We start from the raw sequence: 24117 nt of genomic DNA on the forward strand, positions 1-24117 counted from the left end.
GATATAATATAATATTCTAAGATAGGGTGCGCGAAATATAGGTGATATAGATTTCTATAGAAATTGCATTATAACATGCTAGCACCTTTTGCTTACTATGGATTAGTGACTATGCTGCTGACTCTGATTTTTATAATCTGCATTTTGGTATTATACAAGATACTGCGTTTGAGAACTTTGCATTGAATAATAAATATTTCAAACTTGCACTTGTGTTCTTTGACTCTCAGTTTTGGTTTGAAATGATTATATAACGAAAGAGTGTTCATGTGTTCCACGACTCCTGAGGTATTCTAAAGATCATGTTCTGGTTTGTCTAAGACATGGATCATTCCATAATGATCCATGAGACACTGTAGCTAGCTAGGTAAGGAGATTTCTGACACTGAGATGAGTTTTTGGATCATCCTAACTCACTGAGGTTCTAGATCTCTATGCACAGTTCTGTGGGAGAACGGAAACCCTGCTACACCAGAATAGATATAACCTGGTGCACTGACATGCTTACTTGAGCAACTGGCAAGATGGAGACTGATCTGATCACCATCTTTGACCATAACTCAGTCATTTAGGATTGTAACATCGAAAAGCCCCCTTGAATGAATAAATCCCAGAAAATTGATGGAAGTATAATACATGGTAGCCTACCTAATTCAGAACAGATCAAATTGAGAACCGCTTTAAATAGAATGATACAAATGAGGTTTCCCTGCATTCATTGTGAGATGCTTCAAGGCAGTCAGAAGGGGAATATGTATTTCGCTTCAATCCACAACAGAGACATAATAGAGAAATGACAAGAGAGAAAATGGAAACCAGATTAAAGCACCTGGAAAAGAAACCTAGAGAAAAAGGAATATTAAAAGTGTTGAAAGAAATTATAGTTCTGAGGTGCCAGATTAATTCAATGTCATCGAATGCTCTGAAAGGACATTAATTTGAATTTAGTACCACTTGTACAAAAAAGAGTAGTGAGGCAGATATACTGCTAGCGAGGTAAAGAACTTGAGGGGTAAGGTTACAAATTCTGACAAAAGAAATCAAGGGGTGTTAATGGTTCCCTATGCTAAACTATATAGAGAAAACTTACAGGAAAACCATGACCTTTATAACGACTTAAGTATGCTCGTGTTGGGCTCATCAAAGTGCGATAGAGAGATAACAGTGAAGGCAGTAAAAAAAGCTACAAAGCTCATGCCAGCCAATTAGGCACCAAGCCAGATGGTCATTGTAGGAAGGTGGATACCTGACTATGGTTACCCCAGATTTTTTGCCTAGTGTTTTTTTTTTTTTTTTTGGTGTAAGAAGTTTATTGCACTTAATACAAAAGAAAATAGCATTACACATGTATCGCCTACAACCTCAACAGGCCGGCTGCAGACTTGTTCTTTCGAAAAGGATCGCAGTTGTTGTACACAGCCTATCAGCCGACATCCAGCGGACCGGCGGCGTCGCGTATGATATTCACAGATAAGTCATTAAGTGCCATATTCGCTTACACACCTGCTAGTGTTCTTACTTTTTCTGAACGTATTTTCTCCCCTGGGTAACGTAACAATAACAAAACTCAAGTTAATATAAAGTGTCCTTCAGCTACAATTGCTCCGTATCACAGCATCCTCCCTCCTCAACACCATCCCATTGTCGTTATTACCAGCATTCAAGTGCCCTCCATAACCTTCCCTTAGTCATGATCAGTTTCTCCTTCGGTCACACTATGCTCCAATAGATAGTCCCGTAAGAATCCCCAATAGTCCTTGGGCCGGGATCTAATCGGCAGCTCCTCTTCATATGTGTTCAGTGTGTCACGACAGTACGTCATGTCTTCCAACCAGTTTTTAATCTCCGGGCCCTTCCTGCTGTTCCAATGTAGGGAAACCCTCCGCTTAGCTAACAGCAACGCTACAGCACAGAATTTGCGCTTCCGCGCTCTCAGTTGCGGTACAATCCCCAATAAACAAATTTTGGCTGCGCATTCCAGGGATGAACCCAGCATTTCATTCAGCACCCGTATCACCTGTTCCCAATAACCCGCCACCCTGCGACAGTGCCAGGCCAGATGCATGAAACCCGCATTGTCTTGCTTACATCTGCTGCACTTTGAATCTTCCCTCAACCCGTATCTATACAATCGATGCGGCGTATAATACACCTGATGCAGGTATTTATAGTGAATGATTCTCAAATTACCATTCGGCGTTAACATGTTTGTGATCATGCAGGCAGCCGCCCATTCTTCATCGGTCAGTGGTGTCTCCAAGCCTGCACTCCACTTGTCCCTGGCTTTATCTGTGTTACCTCCTATAGCACCCTGTAAGCTTTTATACAATTTGGACACCATGTGAGAGGCCGTGGGTGTGGTGAGGAGGAGTTGTAACGGCGCGAGCTGTTTCGGTTCCTCCGGGTGTGTGGGATAATGTTCCTTAAGTGCCCTTTGTAGCCTATAGTAATTGAAGCTGAAAAGTAAGGACGGGTTCTTTATATAGTGTAAGTTGTCCAGCGTCTGAAAAACCCCATTTACATAAAGATCGCCTAGTGTGTCTATGCCTGCCCATTTCAACAGGTCCATACCAACTTTTTCCTGTGTAACTGTAATATCAGGGCGGTGAGCCAGTGGGAGTGCAGGGGCGTATAGTGGCAGAGCATCCGCCGCTTTTCCCATCAGTCTCCACGCTTCCGTGGTGGTGTTCACGGGGTTAATGTCGTGGTCGTGGAGTCTGGGGCGTTTGTGTGTTAGTATGTTAGCCAGCGGTATCGGATCAGCGTCCCCAGCTTCCACAGCCACGTGCGTTAGGAAGGGTATCTCGTGGTGCCAGTAGTGCGCGAATTGCGCCTGAGCGCATAAGTAATACAGATAGAAATCAGGCACCTTGAAACCTCCCTTAGCATATGGCAGTGTCATAGTGTGTAATTCCATTCTCGCCTGCTTCCCGGCCCAGAGCAAGGTAAGTACCAGTGTGTTAATATTGCGGAATACTGCAGCTGGAGGTTTAATTGATATGTTATTGAATAAGTACAGGAATTTAGGTAGGAGCACCATTTTTACAATCGCGGCCCGATCTGCCAGGGACAAAGGAAGTTTATTCCATCTTTTAATTTTGTCTTCAAGGGACGCTATAGCTCGCCCATAATTCGTGCGTATAACTAACTCAGGGTCCCTGTGGAACCAGACGCCTAGATATTTTGTGGGTTCCTCTTGCCATTCTAGTGGGTAATCTAGGGGTGTTGGGTGCGTGCTGTCTGTTAGGGGTATGATAAGAGATCTGTCCCAGTTGATTTGTAGCCCCGACTGTTGCCCAAATTTTATTTATTCCCTTAAAAGCGGGTTTAAGTGAGGCTCCGGATTCTTGACATATAACACCATGTCGTCAGCGTAAAGTGAGATGTGTATTGGGCGTGTTGGCATCTGTATGGCCGAGTAATGATGATGCTGTCTGATTTTACAAGCCAGTGGCTCCAAGATTAATGCGAAAAGCATCGGCGAGAGCGGGCAGCCCTGCCTGGTGCCTCGGCATATGCGAATGGGTTCAGAAATATACCTGTTTATTCTGATGCGTGCTGACAAATTCGTGTAGAGCATGGAAATCCAGCCCAAAAACATTAGGGGGAACCCCATTCGTACCAAAACCGCTTGTATGAAGGGCCATCCAATAGTGTCAAACGTTTTAGCAGCATCTAACAATACTGCCACAGCTTTTGTTTCAGGAGCTAGATAGTGTGCCAGGGCAAATAGTGTGCGTGTGTTATGTGTGGTAGCCCTATCAGGTATGAAGCCGGATTGATCCGGCCTTATTAAGAGGGGCATAAGTGGCTTTAGTCTGTCCGCTAGTAAACTTGCGATTATTTTCGTGTCCACGTTTAAGAGGGACAGGGGGCGATATGAGTCGCATTTGTCCTCATCTTTGCCCGGCTTGAGGAGCGCAATAAGCAATGCTTCTCTCATAGAGTCCGGCAGAGTCTGGGCCTCATGTGCCGCTCCGTACAGCCTGACTAAGTGTGGGGCGAGTAGGTCCGCAAACTCTTTATAGAATTCCGTCACGAACCCATCTGGACCCGGCGCCTTATTGTTGGGTAACCGCTTAATAGTATCTGTGACCTCTTCCACCGTAACGGGCCTCGACAGGTACGCCCTATGGCCATTTGCCAGCCACGCCAGCTCAATGTCCTCCATATAGGCGAGCAAGTCTTCTTGTGGGGGTGAGGGGCGCGCAGTATATAGGGCACCATAATGTGTCATGAATTCTTTTGTGATCCCTTTAATGTCACCCACAACCTTCCCATCGGGAGTACAAATGGATGTTATATTTTGTGGCGCTCTCCCTGAGCATATTTTGTCAGCAAGTGCCTTGCCCGGCCTTCCCCCCTCCCCATATCTCCTTGCGGTCGCCCGTTTAGTGACATATTTAAGTTCGTCTAACGCGAAATTGCCATGCTCCGCCAAGAGGACCTGAATCTCCCCCAGCACTTTAGTGTAACCTGTGTGCATGTATACCTGTTCAAGGTTATGTATGGCGTCTTCTCGTGTGCGCAATTGTTGTCGGATATCCTTCAGGATACCCGAGGTTGTACTGATACAGACCCCCCTGATCGTAGCCTTAAAGGCTTCCCAAAGTAGACATGGATCTTCAGTGGTCGGGCAGTTTAGTGCAAAGTAATCCACTATCGCCGTGGGTATTGAAGTGACATACAAGGGGTCCCGCAGCGCAGCCGCATTAAAGCGCCAGGTGAAGGGCGGGGGCTCATACTGTGGGACTACAATCTGTAGCAGCACCGGATTGTGATCTGATAGTGTTCTTGGCATATGTTTAACGTGTGCAACCCATGTTAGCACCTCCCGTGTTCCCAACCAATAGTCCAGTCTGGACCAGCTATTGTTCGCTGCATTAATGTGCGTCGCAGCTGTCACTCCCGGGTTACCTGCCCTCCATACGTCCGCTAGTCGGAGATCCTCCATAGTGTCCAGCAGCATGTGTCGTGCATTACCATGTTGTTCCGAGGTATGTGCGGCCCTATCGAGTGCGTCTTGCAGTGTCACATTAAAATCGCCACCCCACAGTACGTGATCTACCTGCATATCCACAATGTCCTGCCACATCTTTCTGAAAAAACCCGGGTCATCGACGTTGGGGCCATAAGTGTTCACCAACAGGATCCTCTGGCCTCTGACCTTACCCACCACCAGAACACTTCTACCCTCCGTGTCTCTATGTATGCTCGTGATTACAAAGTGTGTCCCTTTCCGTATCAGAATACTGACCCCTCTAGAGTAAGTTGAGTAGTTCGAGCTGGACACCGATTCCGCCCATCTATTTCCCAGTGTGGATGTGCCGGTGCGTGCTATGTGTGTTTCTTGCAAGAAAACTATGTCTACATGTAGTCAGTCCAAATATGCGAACATTTGCCTGATCTTTTTCGGGCTGCCCAGCCCTCTTACATTCCACGTGAGGAAATTTAATGTACTCATTCTCGACATTTGCTTTAGCAGCCATGACTCTAGTCCCCAGTGGACGCACCTCCGGCATCAGGCAGGAGGCGTCTATCAAACACCGCAGTTTACATGGTAAAATCAACATTAGTGTGAAGCCATGGAGTTGAGCACTTGCATAGTAGCGCATGGCTAAGGAGGTCGCCATGCTTCTCAGTCACAGAGTTTGTAGCTCGAGTAACCTTGAGATCCCCAACCACCCCCCACCCACTTTAGCACCCGAACATTGCCAAAGCCATCCCTTAACAAGCAGTAAACATACATTAAACCTGAGATTGGGGCGCACCCGCCTGGGGGTGTCGCCAGGTTCACACATCTCCATCCACATAGTGGACGTGGACAGATGCTTACGACATCTCCTATGTAATGTTCATACTATTCATCCCTTCCCTCTCCAACCGCCAGAGTGAGATAATAGCAGTACGCAGTACAAATTTGATCAGCAACATTCATTTTATTCCAGCACCCAGTACAGCAGTAGTTCGTGCCCATGGTCCACAAATGTCTTGCGCAAGGGGCCCGCCGGTGCAAATGTACAAGGAACACAAATGTCATTCAGGGGTTCAAAGTGTACCACCCGGGCTCGGTGTACCGACTCACACCCATTGAACGCTGCTATGACTTTGGATACTCACTGCGTGAAAGCCCTTCCTGAAGCATACCGTTGTGAAAGATAGTGCGTGCGGCCTGCCTTCGGAAGCGTCTACAGTCATCAGGCTAGATCGGGCGCCATCTTCGCGCCATTTAGCAGGTCCACGTGTCAGGTCTCGGCGCCGGCAGGCCCACGTTGCTCCTTTAAAGATTCGAAGAGTAACTTAGCAATGTTCCCAGTTCCTCCTGTTATTCCACATCACTCGTCGACGCATCTTGTTCCTGAGCTTTCCGTCGCTTCCCCTGCTTTTTGATAAAGTGATGTGCAGCTTGCACCGTCTGTAGGATAACAGGTTTCCCCATATTCGTGATTTTAAGTTTTGCAGGGTACAGCATGGCGTACTCCAGTCCGAGGTCTCGCAGTTTCTTCTTCACCGGAGCAAACTCCTTCCGCGCCAGTTGCACCGCCATGGTGTGGTCAGGATAGAACTCCAAGGTGTTCCCCTGATAGGCGATTTTACCCATTTCCCTGGCGAGCCGCAGCACCGTGTCCCTGTCTCTGTAATTGAGCACGCGGGATATGATCATCCGCGGGGCAGCCCCTGGTTTCGGTACGGGTGCCAGTGAGCGGTGTGCACGTTCAATCAAAAACACTGGAGACAATTTGTCAGCGCCAAAGATCTCTTTTAGGAGCGTTTCAACAAAGGTTTCCATTTTTCCAGTGTTGGTGGATTCCGGCAGGCCCGATATTCGGATGTTGTTCCGCCTGGACCTGGCCTCTTGTTCCTCCACCTTAGCGCGCAGGGTCTCCACCGTTTTCTCCAGGCCCCCGCACATTTTCGATGTGGTTTTGTGCTCATCCTCCACCCTGGAAATCCTCTGTTCCGCTTCAACAATCCGCTCGTCATGTTTCTCGATTTTTGCTGCCATGTTGTCTACCCTCTGCATTACATTGTCCAGTTTGCCATTCATTTCCTGCAGGCTCTGCTGGATGGCCCGTAGCACCGATTCCATGGCCGACCCTTCTGCCATCTCTCCGTCGCCCTCCACTTCTGGGGTTGTTGCCGTGTTCTTAGGTTGTTTTCTCGTTTCGAAGGGGAGCTTGGACTGCTGCTTCTCCGGCTTCCCCATGTCCCTCGGCTGCAAAGGCGAGGAGTGTCCGTTCGTCCTCGGGCTACCAACTGATGGAGTTGAGGCCGTTGGAGCAGTGCTACGTGCTGGCGTCGCGGTTGCCCACTTCAGGGTACGCCTATTCATCGGCCCCTATCGCTGGGAGGGAATGCGTTTAGCGTTGTGGCAGCAGGCACCCCACCAGAGACCTCGACAGTCGCAGCGCCGCCGGAGCTGTAGATCCCCCCTCGGCGCCGATTAACCTCGCCAGCCACCGGTGCGTGCCGCCTTTCCAGTGCAGGCGTGCAACATTTGCCTCCTCGTTCAGTCAGAGCTGCTGGCAGACTGTGTCGGGGATCACGAAGTGCGCTTTCCTTGCTGGTGTCTCCGGCAGTGTCCGCATCCAACCATTTGGGCAGAGATGATCTGTTTCTCCCGCTCTGTGGGCGACCGTTGCCGCAGTTCATATGCGTTCCAGCGCATCCGCCATCTTGTCGCCGCTGGAACGCACAGCGATATACCGTGTTTTTCGTTGTGGTAGCAGTCTCCCGTTGCTTGACGGCCTCATAGAGGGGCCAGTACCTTGAATCCTTTGCGTCCCCGGTGTTCAAGTACTCATACCATCGCCCGCTCTGCTTTCAATCTCGATGTCGACTGGCGCCGGTTGCGGCCATTTTGGAGTCAGTGCCGGCGATGTTGCTTCTTTCTGCTAAAATAACGGTTTGCGATCCGTATTCCTTCATAAATTTGCCATAACGGTGTCGGTTGTACGTTCCGACGCTGGAAACTATCCGTGTCTCGGCGGTAGCAGCGGTTTAGAAGGGTGAAAAGTCGCTAGTTTCGCACCCGTCCGGCGGAGCTGACACACTAGCCAGCCATTCCGCAGTGCGCCCTCTAGCGCCCCCCTTTTTTGCCTAGTGTTTAGCTGGTTTTCGACTTAGCCTGGGGCCCTGATTAGCAGGATCCCAGGCCAACTATCTGCTCTCACTGTAAAATGGACTCCATGTACTTTAGGTACATCTCCAATTGGAATTGGGTCACCTTATGAGCCCCTGTATAGTGTACCTTAGGTACCCAGGGCATAGGTGCATCCAAGGCCTACCAGGGGCTGCAGCATGTATTATGCCACCCCTGGCTGGCCACTCACATTGACACAACTGGCTGATCACTCAGCTGGGGCAAGGACGTGTAATCACCCCTTGCTTAGGTGTAGTATCCCTATACCTACCTTTACATATAGACACATATATACCTATAAGTCACTCCTATGGTGCAGCTTTCGGAACCATGTCCTTATAGCTGTTCTATGATATAGCCATACCTTATACTCTTAAGTGCATTATCATCCTCGCGGTTGAATGCTAACTTTAGTTTGGCTTTATCAAAACATGTCGTGTAAGGTGTCAGACGCTTTGGAATACTACCCCTCGCCAGTCCTGGCGACGGGGGTAGCATTCCACCCTTCTAGAGGGAGAAGACATGTTGTTCCTACTAATCCCGGTTAAAGTTGACCAGAGCATCAGCGTCACAAAATGGATGCTGCTGCCACAGACACAAGTCTGACCTCCTGCTGCTGGGAGTCCTTCCAGCGAGGGAGGCTTGGACAATAGGTTTCCTGTCTTGGGAGGTGCTAGCACCACCCCAGACAGCCCATAGTGTATTGGGGCAGGGAGGGCTGAATGAAATGCGACACTGCCTGGGGCACACAAGGTGTCCCATGCATAGTCCGGTTGAAACCAGTTACTGGGACACTCCAGTCCCAGCTCTGGCGCGAAACTGGACAAAGGGAAAGCGGTGTAACCACCCCCTTCCCTGGTCCCACCCATAGGAGGGACCTAGCAGGTAATTCAGCCCCTCAGATTAGTATATAAGTAGGAGCTGAGTCAAGAGACTTTAGATTTTTCCTGAACTGAAACTTGAAACGAAACTCTGGGTCTTCGACGTTCTACTTGAAGATAGAAGACTGAAGAATCTCTCTTGTGGTCAAGGAGTGACCACCCTGTGCAAGCAGGCACCATCAAGCGATCAACGGTTTGCTTTGTCGACACTCCCACCCGAGCACAGAGCCTGACAAGACCCGGACTTCCAGACTTCCTTCAGCCCAATCCACACCCACAGCAAAGCTGAGACCCGTGGAGGCGACGAGGGACGTGGGACCGGCCATCTTGGAAAGTCTGCGAATTGCTTTCCGTGCAACTTCTGAGGCACCCTCGAAGTTGTGCATTGGGGATTGAGAAGCCCCAGCCCCGAGCATCATCTGCACTGAAGATCAGCCCTCCACTCTCCACGAGTGCCGTGTGGGGCCCTTCTGCATTTTCCTGCTCGACGCGTCTGTCCGGTCACTTGCCCGTTGGCTTGTGGCCTCTGTGACGACGAACCTTTGAATTTCCACCGCTGGCCTGGTTGCTCCAGGCTGGCCCTTGCTTCCCTGAAAAGGAGAAGCTCATCAGACCTTGCTGGTCTGATCCAGAAGCCATCTTCGATTCCTGCGTGGGTTGCCTTAGCCAAGGCTTGTTGACTCCAATCCGGAAGCCGACACCGCCGACAGCGAGATCCTTTGTGGAACAGTCCGTGCCCAGGTCGTCGTCGACACCTCCTGGTCCATGTGGCTGCAGAGACCAGCTTCACTACATCACCTGATTGCTTCGTGACATCGCCTGGTTCCTTCCTGGTTCCTTCCTAGTCACTGGCTAGTGACCCAGACTCTATCCCCTCTGCTTTCAGGTACTCTTCATCCTCGATCCACCCTTGGATCCAACCGGACACTTCTCTCCTGGTCGCCTGCAGCATTTTTCTTCAAGGCTCCATAGGATTCAGCGACGAAACCCGACGCACTTTGACACCTATGCATCCGCTTTCTGTGGGTGAGGTAACACGAGGACTCCGGTGCTCCTGTGGGTATTAACTATCCTAGTGTCCTAGTTTTCAGTAGCTTTCTCCTAGTCCATCCAGAAGTGTCCTAAAAGAACTAGTTTCCATTTCTTTCGTTCCCATTCTAACTCTATGGTAACTCGCGTGTGTGTAAAGACACTGCACACGCCTCCCGTGGGCCTCCGGCTTCTATCCTTTGGTAGCACAGCGTAGCCCCAGCGATGCCCTAGGCCTATCCTTTGTCCGTGACGTGGTTCTTATACCACTATTTTAGTATATGGTTTGACGTGCCCCTAGGGCACTACTTTATATTGTGCAACTTATTGTATAATAATTGAGTATCTTATTATGTGCTTGTGCCTCTGATCTCATAAAGAGTTCAGAGGGGTTGTGTTAGAAATAAATACATATATATTTTATATGTAACCTGTGTGTTGTCCTTTCATTTGGTATTAAAGAGGTTACATATGGTAAAACAGCTGGCTTCACATGCCCTCTTGAGTTTAGCCTAAGACTGCTTTGTCCATGCTACCACTAGGATAGCTGGTCTATAAGGTTGACTTTACAACCATCACCATAAGGATTGTTTGGACTGATACAGGGTGGCCACTAGAATAGTGGACATCACATATCAGGCCAACTTCTCACAGTCTTGCTATCATGTTCTATAAGATATATTGTTCCAAATTAGTATAAAAACTAGCAATGGTGTATGGGAAAAGTGACATTCATCAGGTTGCATTTGTCACTCGACCGTATCATGGTTTAGCATTTCTTCTAGAAGGCATTCATCACGTCAGTTTTCTTTGTACGGATTACCTAGATCCATATTGAGATAAGACAAAGATAGGTCCTGTTAAGCTGCAGTAAAGAGGACATGTTTGGTGTTGGAAGTGTTTTTTCTTTGGTGTGGGTCAGAGAATGTATATTGCAATGAAAGGTGGAGACTGGTGTCCTGTGGTTATGGCTATGATGTCCGGTATTAATATTGGTGGGTTGCAGTTAGTGTGGCAGAGTTTGGTTGCCTTCTGTGCTAAGCTGCCTTGAGGGGCAGAAAACATAACCCAGAAACTAATACTTTGTGCAACTCGGGAGAGACCACAAAAATTGACACCAGCTGGCCCCTTGAACTAAATTCACACTGAGTGTGAAAAAGGAAGTGAAATCTTTGGTTTCTGTATACACTCAGATTTGTCCATTAACCCCCAATTCCATCATGCTGCCAAATCGGCCTGGGCAGCTCTCCACTTCTTAAAACACTTCAAATCCATCCTCTCAAACCAAGATTTCAGCTCCTCGCCGAAAAAGCGCTTCAACACCTCAACCGGAATAGCAAGCACTACATAAATGTAAACCTTTTCCCTTTTCTATCCCTCCACTATCCTTATCAATAACTGACTAACATATCCACCACTCAAATTACTGTCATATTTCACTACAATAATTCACCACTAGTCCTTTATGGGGTCTGGAGTAGTGTGCTACTCGCCGAAAAATCGCTTCAGCGCCTTGTCAGGGGTAGGAAGCGCTATATAAGTGCAATGACAATACAATGCAATCACTATGGAAATTAGTTCCTTGCAGGACCCTCAATATGGTTTTAGAACCTCTACAAGCTATCCTCATTTTGTTGCCCTCCTAGTAATAAACTCCCAAAATGTGACCATATCTCCCTTGTCTCTGGGATCTGCACTAGCTAGTCGTGGAGCCTAGGATACAATTTAAAACAGCATGCCTCAGCTTTAAATCCTTAAAGTTAGGGCAGTCATCCTACCTACACTCCCTAATACGTATATCTGGAGATAAAAAAAGAAAACTGAGTTTAAGCAAGAAATTTAAATACCGCCCAAAAATCTTTTGCGGGTGCTGCTTAATCTCTCTGAAATTCTTTTCCAGAAGACACCAGACGTGAAGAAAGCTGACCACTTTGAGACAAATAACTTTTCTTTTTAAGCAACACCTAAGTCCATACATCTTACTTTAGTCCCCTTTTTTCAGACTCATTAGTTCTTCAATTCAGACCTGTTCCATGACATATTTTGCGATAGTATTATCTAATTAGTTGTAAAGATTTATTTTTGCTTTAATCTTTAATTACACTAATACTTCTGGCTCCGTTGTTTATCTGTAAAGTGCTCAAATACCCATTGGGGGGAGTAGCATAATAAAATAACCTAATGTAAATGCATAAAAGTTGGTGCTGGTATTGATTTGGGCAGATGTTGGGTTCTGTTTATGTTGTCTTTGCAATGAGAGAAGAAAGAACAGAGAGACTGGATATTATGCTAATGGACAGATGTACTAAGGTGTTTAGCGATTTCAAAGCCTACGATTCGCTAAATCACAGGATCTGCGACTGCTAAATGGCTTGTACAAATGTACCAAACCCATTTAGCGATTCAGTAACATGTTACCAAATAGCTAAATGGATTTAGAAAATCATAAGCAATTGCTATTTGGAAGGGGCTTGTTCAGGGCATCCCTTCCCAATAGGGATTCTTTATGGTGTGTATTAATGTTTTATGACCAAATTCCGGCAATGGGAAGGGGTCCCTAAGGGGCCTTTTTTCCTTAAAGAATGGGAAATGATGTCAATATATATATATATATATATATATATATATATATATATATATATATATATATATATATATTTATAAGAGTAGGCAGTCATCCCCAGGATGACTGCCTACTCTTAAAACATGAAAGTAACTTATCATTTAAAAAAAAAAGGTTTTTGTAATCGTATCCGGTTTTCCTTTAAGGAAAACAGGTTTACATTAAAGAAAAGAAATAAAAGATTGCTTTATTTAAAAGCAGTCAGTCATGGTAGTATTCTGTCCTCAGGTGGTTACTTTTCCTGTGATGGCTGTCATTCCTAATGGGTCGCAAATTGCGACTTACCTCTTTAATAATCTTGATGATTTGTAACCCACTAGGAATTGCTAATTAAAAAAAAAAAGCTTCATTTATTCAGAATAGCTATTTGAAAATCGATATTCTTAATGTTCGCACATCTGCCCTTTAGTCTGCTACAGGGCGGAAATCGGAGACGCGATATCCTTGCTGTAGTGTGCTGCAGTGATGGTCAGATCGAGTTGATGAATGAGGAAGAAGTGCCTGGGTACTGGCTGTGCTGTAGCGCAGCAGTGGGCATAGGGCTGTTACAGGGAGGGCCATACATTACGTGCTGCACCATGCTGTTTTGATTGACCGAGTTCATGGGTACTGTCTGTGCTTGGTTGCAGTGGTTTGCTAACGTTGATTACTACTCTTAGATGGGGAATCGCCGGTAAAGAGACGTTTTGTTCCACTTTGTGTATTAGCGCTGGGAACAAGAGTGGTCATTAAATGTGTGATGTTCATTGTGTTTTTTTTCAGTCTGCAGTGTGGGGAGCAAATCAAAGAACTCAAAGCACATTATGAAGCCAGTGTTGGGAAATTACTGGAAGCGGCCGACCAAGGTCTCCCTGAAAAGGTACACTTTTGAACTCCATGACCAGGTGCCTGTAGAACCTTCTGGAAAGCAAAAGGCTAGCTCTGTGAAAGTTAATTAACCGAAATAGCCTAAAATGGGTTAGACTGTCTGTATTTGCCAAGCATTTGTTTAAATTTATTTATTTATTTATTTATTTATTGGTAAGTTTTATAGAGCGCAAACCTGACCCGTTAGGGTATCAGAGCGCTTTACAGGAAAATATAGCAATAAACAGAACAGGTTTAACATCAACCAGTTACGGATCGAGTAGTAGGGGGCAAGGTGCAGGATACATGAAGGAGCTAAGGGCATGTATTTACAGGTTACATATCGAAAAACTCATGACACGATAACATATTAATTGATTTGTTTGCTGACCAGCAAGGCAGAGCGTCATTGTTCCTCTGATTGCTGCTCTTCTAAATCCAGTTGTTTCTAATTTTGATTTGTCTACGAGGGGAAATTGGAATCTGTCTTGCCATGAATCTACACCCAGTCACTTTTGAAATGGAGCTGTAAGTCTTTTTAGATCTCTCCTCATTGCCTCAGCGCAGCTGATCTTGTAGTGCTGGTTTTTGTTTTGCATAGATGCAGATGATGGCATTATGAAGCAGCCTTGTGGATAGCAATGGAATTATATAGCAAAAATAGCGTGTATATGTCGTCAGCAGGAATAACTAATAAGTTTGTGATTAAATCGATTGGGTTTATCAGTGTTTTCGTGAACACCATTGTAAGACTTCTTTATCATCCACTGCAATGATGTGTGAAACCAATCACTCTGTTTTTTGCTTGAAAGTGTTGTTTTATGCCATTTTAACTGTAATCTGCCACGCTGTGCACTACAGTTTTAGTCATTGATATGGGGAAAAGTAGAGACGTATATTTTGTTTTGAATGTACTTAAGTTTGTTTTGACTGCCACAAATTTACCTTGTACATGTTTTGCAACTTCTGTTTGAGGAGAATTTCCGCACAACATGCATTGCTTCTATTTGACTGCAGATCATATCCCTTTGTGATTTGCACCAGGCCATATCATAAATATTTCCTCCTCTTTCACCCACCACCCACCTTCCCTCTATGCGACTAGACGAAGTTTCTGTTCTCTTCTTCATTCCCCATCTTGAACTCCAAGATTGATTATGGTTCAGTCAATCTGAGCTACTTGAGATCTTTTTAAAGAAAAAGGTCCAGGGTTTTTTTTAAATAGATTTTTGGTAGTGTAAAAGAAGCAGAGTATGTGAAGCTCAGAACTACTTTGAACCAGTTTTACCTCATCAAGTTCCTTCTGTGGTCGCATTGAAAATTTTGACACTGTAGCACTCTCTACTAAAAATGTTGTTGTTTGCGATGTATGTTTAGGACACCCTCTTGGGGTAAGCCCATTAGTAGAGCTAGCCTTTGGCCACTGGTTAGCTTCAAAAGTATTGGACGATAGCTTTAGGGAGTAGTCCTCACCAGGCCGAAGGAATCCACATCTGTACCATGCCTTCACAATTTGCTTTTTCAAGCTTCATCTTTCCAAAAATGCATAGCGTAGACCATCTCAACAGTTAACTTGACACTGTGTCGCTGTCTGTCTGTAAATCAATTTAAACTTCCCCATAATCATGTTTTAGGAGCTGTTCTGCACTGAGACTCGTAGGATTTTCCCTCATCTTGCGAAAGCTGCTGACCTTAAGCAGAGTGCTATCCATTTTTTTTTTAACTTAGACTGGTTTCAGAGTATTCTGGTTCTAATGGCCTGCTGCACCTTGATTATTCCCATGGCCAGACTTGACTTGATGTCCTTTCAGCCTCTTAAAAGGAGCCTTATTCTGCTTTCAAGGCCAAAGCACCCATATCTTCTGAGAGCAGAGGGCGTGCTACCCTGGCGTGGTGGTTCACAACTTGTGCTTTTTCGTTGGTGGCACTCACTATGTAAACTTGGCTGGAGTAAAAGGCATTTTTTTTCTAGCCCTATAAGCCTTTCGGTAAGTAGTTAAGAATATCTTTCGATTCCACAATTTGTAAGTTAGTCATGTACACTGTAAACAACCAATATTTAGATTATCTGTGCTGAGCAGGCTGGTGGTAGACCTATTTTTTTATCGCAGATCCAAAAGTATATATCCTTCTATGCGGCCCATCCACAGGATTCCGTGATTTCCATTGATGAATTGTTTATGGCTGTTTATCGTTGTATGTGGCTGTGTTTGGATAGTAGAGCTGTTGTTAAATACCTAGTTTATTAATAGTTTGAATTGGTTAATGAACTCTGCCCAGATCTTTGCATTATGTTTAGCTATAGATGGCTTTGCTGAATGATTTTGCTGTTTTTTCTTTGCATTGGATGGATTTTTTTCAGGCACGCATCATTTATCTAGTAAGTAGCTGTGGTGTGGTATGTTTGAGCTCACTTTACATGAATGATTCCAAGACACATGCTAGAGTGGTTCAGGGAAAGTCTGGTTGTGTTGGCGATGGTTTGTCAATTGTACAGCTTTGGGGGTACATTGTGCAAATGTAGTTGTCAGGTCGTCTGTTCAGTATGATATATTGGACTATGAACAATTCTAATTTTGATTAGAAAGTGGTTGATCCGATAGAGACTTCTAGCTGCAGATTCCTTACCTTGAAATTTCCCAGGTGCCAGACTGGATCCATAAACTTTTGTGTGAGCAGTATCCCAGCGTGCCGTCATTTGTCTCCATCCTTTTCCGATTGGGGTCATTGGCACCGGTTGTGACGTTGCAGTGATTTATAGAGGGGCCACCTAGGACGGCGGACTCTTGCTCTTTTATTTCCCTGCCAATTAGAGCTGATCCGGAGAAGAACTACCCCACTGTCTCTGTTTGACAGAAAGTTTACGATGTTTTGTGGAACATTTCTTTCCTTCTTTGCCGAGGATGACCTATAGAAAGGTAGGGTTTAAACCTTATGGGGCTTGTGACCTCACCATGCCAGTTATTGACCCCTCACCGTGTGTGCTTATGGTGTCTCGAGCGAGACCACAACTCAAAATCGTGCTTGGATGTCCAGGCCATGGCCCAAAGACTTTCAGGGAGCAGTCCTTAAAGTTGCTTGCAGTCCGGCAGTCTACGCCATCTGGTGCGACTCCTAGGAGGTCTCCTCACAATAGAGGAAGAGAAGGTCGAGGGACTGCTCGAGGAGACCAAGTCGTCTTCATCGCACTCGAGGTACTTGGGACACTCGAGGAAGAAGTACAAAAAGAAGTCTAGCCAGCATATGACCTCACCTTGTCCGTTGAAGATTGATGAGACGAGTGAGGAACATTGACGTTTCAGGCACGGTTCTGTGGAGCCTTTGCCAGGACTTTCTGATAGATACATCTGCCGTGTGGATTCCTCACCTTGTGAATATCCCCCTTGCGTCAGCAACATTCAGAAATTCTTTTTGTAGCTTCGCGCCGACGTGGACGCGGACGTCACAGAGACACGGCTCCGCTCGCGACTCCGCTGACGTCACCGACGCCTACAATAGGCCCACGCCGGCGTGATGACATCAGTTCCCTTTTTTCCGCGTCGTCGACGCTAACGGTTTTCAGGGATCATGCTGTAGCTTTTCAGTAACTTTGTTACTATTTACCTGTTATTCTGTATAACTTTATATTCTTCGAGATGTCGTCGAAGAAGACTGGTTTCAAGGCTTGCGGCGAATGTGGCAAGACTATGTCCATCACCGATCCACATGACTGCTGTGTCTGGTGCTTAAGCTCCGACCATGACGTCGAGGACTGTGCTTGCTGCAAGAAGATGACTTCGAAGGCGCTAAGAGAGAGAGAGGCGAAACTCCTTGTGGCTAAGCTTAAGAGTAAGAAGGAAAAGAAATCTTCAAAGTCCCGAACTCGTCGTTCGAGGTCGAGGTCTCGATCGAGGTCACGCTCGGAGTCGTCTTCAGCTCACGCTTCGAAGTCTTCGAGGAAGAAGCACAAGAAGAGGAGCCACGAGTCACGTCATCGCTCCGGAAAAGACTCTGGTTCGAGACCGAAGTCCCAGGTTAAGCTCCTGAGCAAAGAGGTGGTGGCTTCGGAGTCGGAGCATGTCTCTGTTGGTGAGGCTTCACAACCAGGTTCACCCGAATCACAGGAGCAGGTCCATTCTCCAGCTCCATCCAATCCTTCTGGTCAGGAGGATGAAGGTGAGGAGTGGGGGGCTGGTGAAGTCGAGGTTCCGGTGCCTGCGGGTTCATCGACCCCGGTTCCAGGGCTCGTTGAAGAGGTCAACGTCGTCTCGACTCTGCCTCCACAGGAACGACCCAGAGATTCTTATCCTGAGTTTCCAGCTCCAGGTCAGGATCCATCTCAGTTCCTGAACGCCATGTTTGGTGTCTATTCTAGGGCAATGTTCCCGTCTGGTGCACCTGTTGGTCCCACGGGTCCTATGGCTTTCAACTTGGGTGTTCCCCAGGCTTACGCCCCTGCGCCCTTCATGCCTTTTATGCCGGCTATTCCACCGCATTGGCATTTTCCGACACCTCCGGTGTCGTCGACGCCGAAGCGCTCGACGCAGACTCCGTCGATTCCAGTCACATCGACGCCGATGCCTACGACTCCGAGGCAAGATTCTGTCCGACCTCGAGCTGAGAAGCCTCGTCCGACGTCGGGTTCGACGCCGGCTCCGGCGCCGTCGGAGTCGATTCCGAACCCGTTGGCTTCGGTTGTGAAGGAGAGGTCTCGGAGAAAGGCTCAGAGGCTCCTCGAAGAGGATAGGTATCTATATTCAGATACTGAAGAAGGAGAGGTACGGGATTCTGAGGATCCTTTTGAGGATTTGTGTGAGGCCAGTGGGCTTGAACTGTCACCTGAATGGGAGTTGGCTTCAGTCTCTAATGTGCCTTCAAAGGATGTGGTGCCTTATCACACTGTAATTAAGAAAGCAGCAAGTCTGTTGAACATTACTCTTCCTACTGCTGACTATAAGCCTAACATCTTGACTGAGGTTCTTCATTCTCCCTCGTCTGTAGTTGAGCCTGTGTTACCCTTCAACGAGGCCTTGACTGAGCCCATCTATGAGGTTTGGAAGAAGCCTTTGTCTGCTCCTGCAGTTTCAAGAACAGTTGCGTGGAGGTACAGAGTGGCACCTGAGGACCCTGTGTTTTTATCGATTCATCCCTTGCCTGAGAGTTTGGTGGTGCAGGCTGCTTGCTCTAAGAAGTCTGCTGGAGCTTTCCCACAGGTTCCTGGGGACAAGGAATCCAGGAAGCAAGATCGGGGTGCCAGGAAGGTCTTCTCATCAGCCAGTATGGCTTTAAAGTCAACCAATGCAACGTGCCTGATGGGGAGGTATATCCATGCCTTGATGGATTCTGTCAAGCAGCTAGTTCCGAAAATTCCTGAAGATGACCGAAAGGATTTTCAGGAGGTGATTTCAGACACTCAAGCGGCTGCGAAACAGGTTATTCAGAGTGGTCTGGACACTGCTGATTCGGTGGCAGGAGTCATGGGTTCATCTGTGGCCACCAGGCGGGCCGCCTGGCTTAAGTCATCAGAGTTCTCTGCGGACGTCCAGTCTGCTTTGTTGGACTTGCCTTTTGATGGCTCAGGATTGTTTGGCAAGAAGGCTGATGCTGCCTTGGAACGTTTTAAGGACAGTAGGGCCACTGCAAAGTCCTTGGGTCTTCAGTCCAGAGGAACTACTGGTAAACGCTTCAGGGGGTTCGGAAAATCTTCCTTTCGCTCTTACAGACCTTCCCAGCAGCAGCAACAAAATACGCTGTACAAGTCGTACAGGGGCAGACAAAGATCCCGCCCTAGAGGTCGTCAATCCTCCTCCTCCTCCTCCTCCTCCTCTCCTTCCCAACCCCCAGCCAACGCAGCAAAGCAGCCCTAGATCCGCCATTCCGGATCGTGTGGGCCCAGTGGGGGGTCTGCTTACTCATTTCCTACAAGATTGGGAATTAATTACATCGGATCTTTGGGTTCTCAATCTTGTAGGGAATGGGTATGCTCTTCCTTTCCGGGAATTCCCTCCCAATTACCCTCCTTGCCAGGGTTATTGTTTGGAGGACCACCTGCTTCGCCTGCAGAAAGAAGTCCTGGCTCTTTTCAAGAAAGGTGCGATAGAGGTGGTTCCAGAGCAGGAAAGGGGTCAGGGGTGCTACTCCCGGTATTTCCTGATCCCCAAGAAAGATGGCAGGCTTCGGCCTATCCTGAATCTCAGGATCTTGAACCTTTACCTGAAACAGGAAAAGTTCATGATGCTCACTCTTGCACAGGTTCTTCAAGCGCTGCTGGAAGAAGACTGGATGGTGTCAATCGACTTGCAGGATGCGTATTTCCATATTCCCATCCTGAAGTCGCACAGAAAGTATCTCCGTTTTACGGTGGGGTCACACTACCAGTTTGTGGTTCTTCCGTTTGGTCTTACTACTGCGCCTCGAGTCTTCACCAAGGTGATGGCGGTGGTGGCAGCTCATCTCAGAAGATCGGGGATACATGTGTTTCCGTATCTAGACGACTGGCTGATCAAAGCGGAGTCGCCGGAGAAGGTGCTCCATCATTTGCAGGAGACAACTCAGTTGTTGCACAGGTTGGGTTTTTCGATAAATGTACCCAAATCTCACCTGGTGCCCTCGCAGCGCAACCTGTTCATAGGTGCGGTACTGGACACTACTGTATGTCGTGCATTCCCTCCCGCTCAAAGGATTCGCGACATTCAGGAGATGATTCCTTTGTTTTTTCCTGGAGCGGTTGTTCTGGTCCTGAAGGTCCTTCGCCTGCTCGGTCTGATGGCTTCATGCATCCTGTTGGTCAACCATGCACGCTGGCACATGAGGGCTCTCCAGTGGTGCCTCCGCAGGCAGTGGTATCAGCACAACGGAGATCTCAGGGAGTCAGTGAAGATCTCCAGAGAAACTGCAGCGGATCTGTCTTGGTGGAGTGTGGAAGGCAATCTGTATCAAGGGAAGCCTTTTCAGATTCCTCCTTCGGTTGCCACAGTAATATCGGACGCGTCCACCCTCGGGTGGGGTGCTCATCTGGGGGACCTGGAGGTTAAAGGTCTTTGGTCTCCAGAGGAAAGGTTGCTTCACATCAATCTTCTGGAATTGCGGGCAATACGTCTGGCGCTCAAGGCCTTCCTCCCTTCCCTTCGCGGTCAGTCGGTCCAAGTCCTAACGGACAACACGACCGCGATGTGGTACATCAACAAACAGGGAGGAGTAGGGTCGCAGTGTCTCTGCAGAGAGGCTCTGCGTCTCTGGTCCTGGGTTCAGGACCATCGGATTTATCTGATGGCAAATCATCTGGCCGGGGTTCAGAACGTTCGTGCAGACAGTCTCAGTCGGCAGTTCTCTGCCGATCACGAGTGGAGGCTCCATCCAGAGGTAGTTCACGACATCTTTCGGATGTGGGGGACTCCTCGGGTGGACCTGTTCGCCACTCACGAGAATGCTCACTGCCTGTCACTCTGCAGCCTCCAGTTTCCGATGCAGGGAGCCTTGGGGGATGCGTTTCAGTTGAGTTGGAGCTCGCAACTCCTTTACGCTTTTCCTCCCATACCCTTGATTCCTCGGGTTCTGAGGAAAATTCGCCAAGACCGGGCCCGAGTCATATTGATTGCCCCGGATTGGCCAAGAAGGGTGTGGTACTCAGACCTTCTCCACCTCTCCTCTCACCCGCCGCTCCGTCTCCCTCACAGGGCAGATCTCCTCTCTCAGTGGGAGGGGCAGGTTCTACACCCCCACCTCCAGACCTTACACCTTCATGCCTGGAGATTGAACGGGGCAACCTGATTTCTTTTTCTCTCCCTCACGATGTGATGGATGTCATTTTGTCAGCCAGGCGTGACTCCACTAAGTCCATCTATTCTTATATGTGGTCGAAATTTGTTATTTGGTGCAGGGAGAAGTCCATAGACCCTTTGAGGGCCCATTTATCTGATGTTCTCCAGTTTGCCCTTTCTCTGGCACAGCAGGGGCTTGCTGTTGCCACGGTGAAGGGTTATCTGTCAGCGCTGTCGGCGTTTATTTGTTTGCCTGACCAGCCTTCTCTGTTTAAATCTCCTATAGTTTTGAGGTTTTTGAAGGGCCTCGTTAATAAGTTCCCTCCTGTCCCTTTTATTGTGCCTCAGTGGGATTTGAATTTAGTTCTGACATTTTTAATGGGAGCTCCTTTCGAGCCTCTTCATAAGTGTACCATGAGGCTCCTGACTTTCAAAACTGTTTTCCTCGTTGCGATAACCTCGGCAAGGAGGGTAAGTGAGCTTCAAGCTCTTAGTTCCAAGCCCCCATTCCTGTCCATTCATGCTGATCGAATGGTTCTAAGGACCAGGGCTGCTTTTCTGCCGAAGGTGGTGTCTTCTTTCCACCTCGGTCAATCCGTCACCCTCCCTTCCTTTTATCCTCCCCCTCACCCTTCCAAGGAGGAGGAGAGGTTGCACCGTCTGGACCCCAAGATGGCGGTGTCTTTTTATTTGGACAGAACTAGAGACTGTCGCATGGACGACCAGCTCTTTATTGGCTTTGCTGGCTGCAAGAAGGGAAGAGCGGTCCATAAGAGGACTTTGTCGAGATGGATCGTCCTCTGCATTAAGATCTGCTACTCTTTGGCTGGTAAGGATCCACCAGAGGGCATAAGAGCTCATTCGACTAGGGCTAAGTCTTCATCCTCTGCATTGGCTAGAGGTGTGCCTGTAGAGGATATTTGTAAGGCCGCAACTTGGTCTTCCCTCCACACTTTCGCGAAGCACTACTGCTTGGATACCGAAGTGAGGAGGGATGGCCATTTTGCGCGCTCTGTTCTTCAAGATTTCCTGGTCTAGAAGAGTGGACACCCTCCTCCGGGAGTGGGGACTGCTGTGGGACTCTATTCACAAGGTGAGGAATCCACACGGCAGATGTATCTATCAGAAGAACAAGTTACTTACCTTCGGTAACGCTTTTTCTGGTAGATACAATATCTGCCTGTGGATTCCTCACTGACCCACCCGCCTCCCCGTTGTCCACTCTTCTTTGCCAGAGTATCTCTAATGGATTGTTTTGTTGTAATATGTTTTATTGCATTTACTTCACACTTTGTGTGTTACATTTATTTCTATACTGTGTATTTTGTGTACATTTCTACTGTCATCGGTCCGTCCGTGTGCCTCGAGGGCACGGTAAAAAAGGGCGGAACTGATGTCATCACGCCGGCGTGGGCCTATTGTAGGCGTCGGTGACATCAGCGGAGTCGCGAGCGGAGCCGTGTCTCTGTGACGTCCGCGTCCACGCGAAGCTACAAAAAGAATTTCCAAATGTTGCTGACGCAAGGGGGATATTCACAAGGTGAGGAATCCACAGGCAGATATTGTATCTCCCAGAAAAAGCGTTACCGAAGGTAAGTAACTTGTTCGACTCTGCACCTCCCCCTGTTTCTGGGAGCTGAAGTGAACCCGCTCAAAAACCAGTTTTATGAGGCAGTGGGCCGAGTACTTGAGTGACCTGCGGGATCGGAAGAGGGCCCATCAGGTTCCGTTCCGAAAGCTCCAGCCTCGGCTGCGGTGGGGTCTCATGAATCCGATCTTGGAACCAGATCTGCACAGTCTGTGCTGACACGACCTCCTCTGGCGACGGTCCGGAAGTCAATGCTCCTGGAGCCCATCGGCGGCACAGGCCCATTCTGATTGCCTATGACTCGTAGTTAGAACGGCGTCAATCGACAACAATTCCAGGGCCGACCGCACCCAGAGGCTCTAGGTTGTTGCCTGAAAGTTTTGACGAGGTTACAGGTATGGGAGAAGAGGGGGAGGCATGACTGGACCCTATAGAACACCAGGTAGACACTCCTGGTGAGGAATCGGACTGGTATGAGGAGCTTGCGGAAGCCAGTGCACCTGAAACCTCTCCAGATGCTGGTATGCTCTCGCCACCAATAGTGGCTACAGAGGAGGGAGTGTCTTATGCTATGGTGGTGAAGAGGGCAGTGGAGGTTCTTGACCTGGAGCTGCCCTCAATGCAGGTCAAGACTATCCTCTTGACAGAAGGGCTTCAGGCTGGTGCTTCCTCATGTGACCCCTTTTTACCCTTCAACAAAGCACTGACAGATGTTCTTCTAGACACTGGGTAGAAGCCTAGCACAGAGGCTCCTGTGAGCAGGACAATAGCACACCACCATTGCCCTTCCCTGGGTGATCCAAGTTTCCTTAGCCAACATCCTACCCCTGAGAGTTGGTAGTTCAATCCTTAACATCTCATGGAGCGTTCCCTTCCACTTCCCCACACAGGGAAACCAATAGGCTGGACGCACTTGGGAAGAAGATGTTTACTTCTGCCAGCCTAGCATTGTGGTCGGTAAACACTGCATGCCTTTTGGGTCATTTCTCACATTCCATATGGGAAACGGTTGTGCATGTGTTGCCAAAGGTCCTGTAGGAGGCCCAGGCTGCGCTCAAACAAGTAGTGAGAGATGGGAGGGATGCAGCAAAGTTCACCATTAGGTGTGGTCCAGATACCACTGACTTGCTGGGCAGAGCTGTTTCGTTGACCGTGGCCTTGCGGCACCATGCATCGCTGAAAACATCTGGCTTTTGGGCGGAAGTCTAGGCCAACCTCATTGACATGACCTTCAATGGTACTTGTATCTTCAGAGAAAAGATGGACTC

The 24117-nt window shown here is 47.9% G+C and overlaps 1 protein-coding gene across 5 annotated transcripts in view; it reads left to right on the plus strand.

Annotated features, from left to right (window-relative positions):
- The window catches only part of GOLM2 (golgi membrane protein 2), a 510098-nt gene that overhangs the window by 124141 nt on the left and 361840 nt on the right, over positions 1-24117 (plus strand). For all 5 annotated transcript variants that reach the window (XM_086957907.1, XM_086957904.1, XM_086957905.1 and 2 more), the window contains exon 4: positions 13439-13535. In XM_086957907.1, coding sequence (XP_086814033.1) covers positions 13439-13535 — 97 coding nt within the window. The remainder of the gene's footprint in view (positions 1-13438; positions 13536-24117) is intronic.

This window comes from Lissotriton vulgaris, chromosome 2_1 (assembly GCF_964263255.1).
Source record: "Lissotriton vulgaris chromosome 2_1, aLisVul1.2, whole genome shotgun sequence".
NCBI lineage: Eukaryota > Metazoa > Chordata > Amphibia > Caudata > Salamandridae > Lissotriton > Lissotriton vulgaris.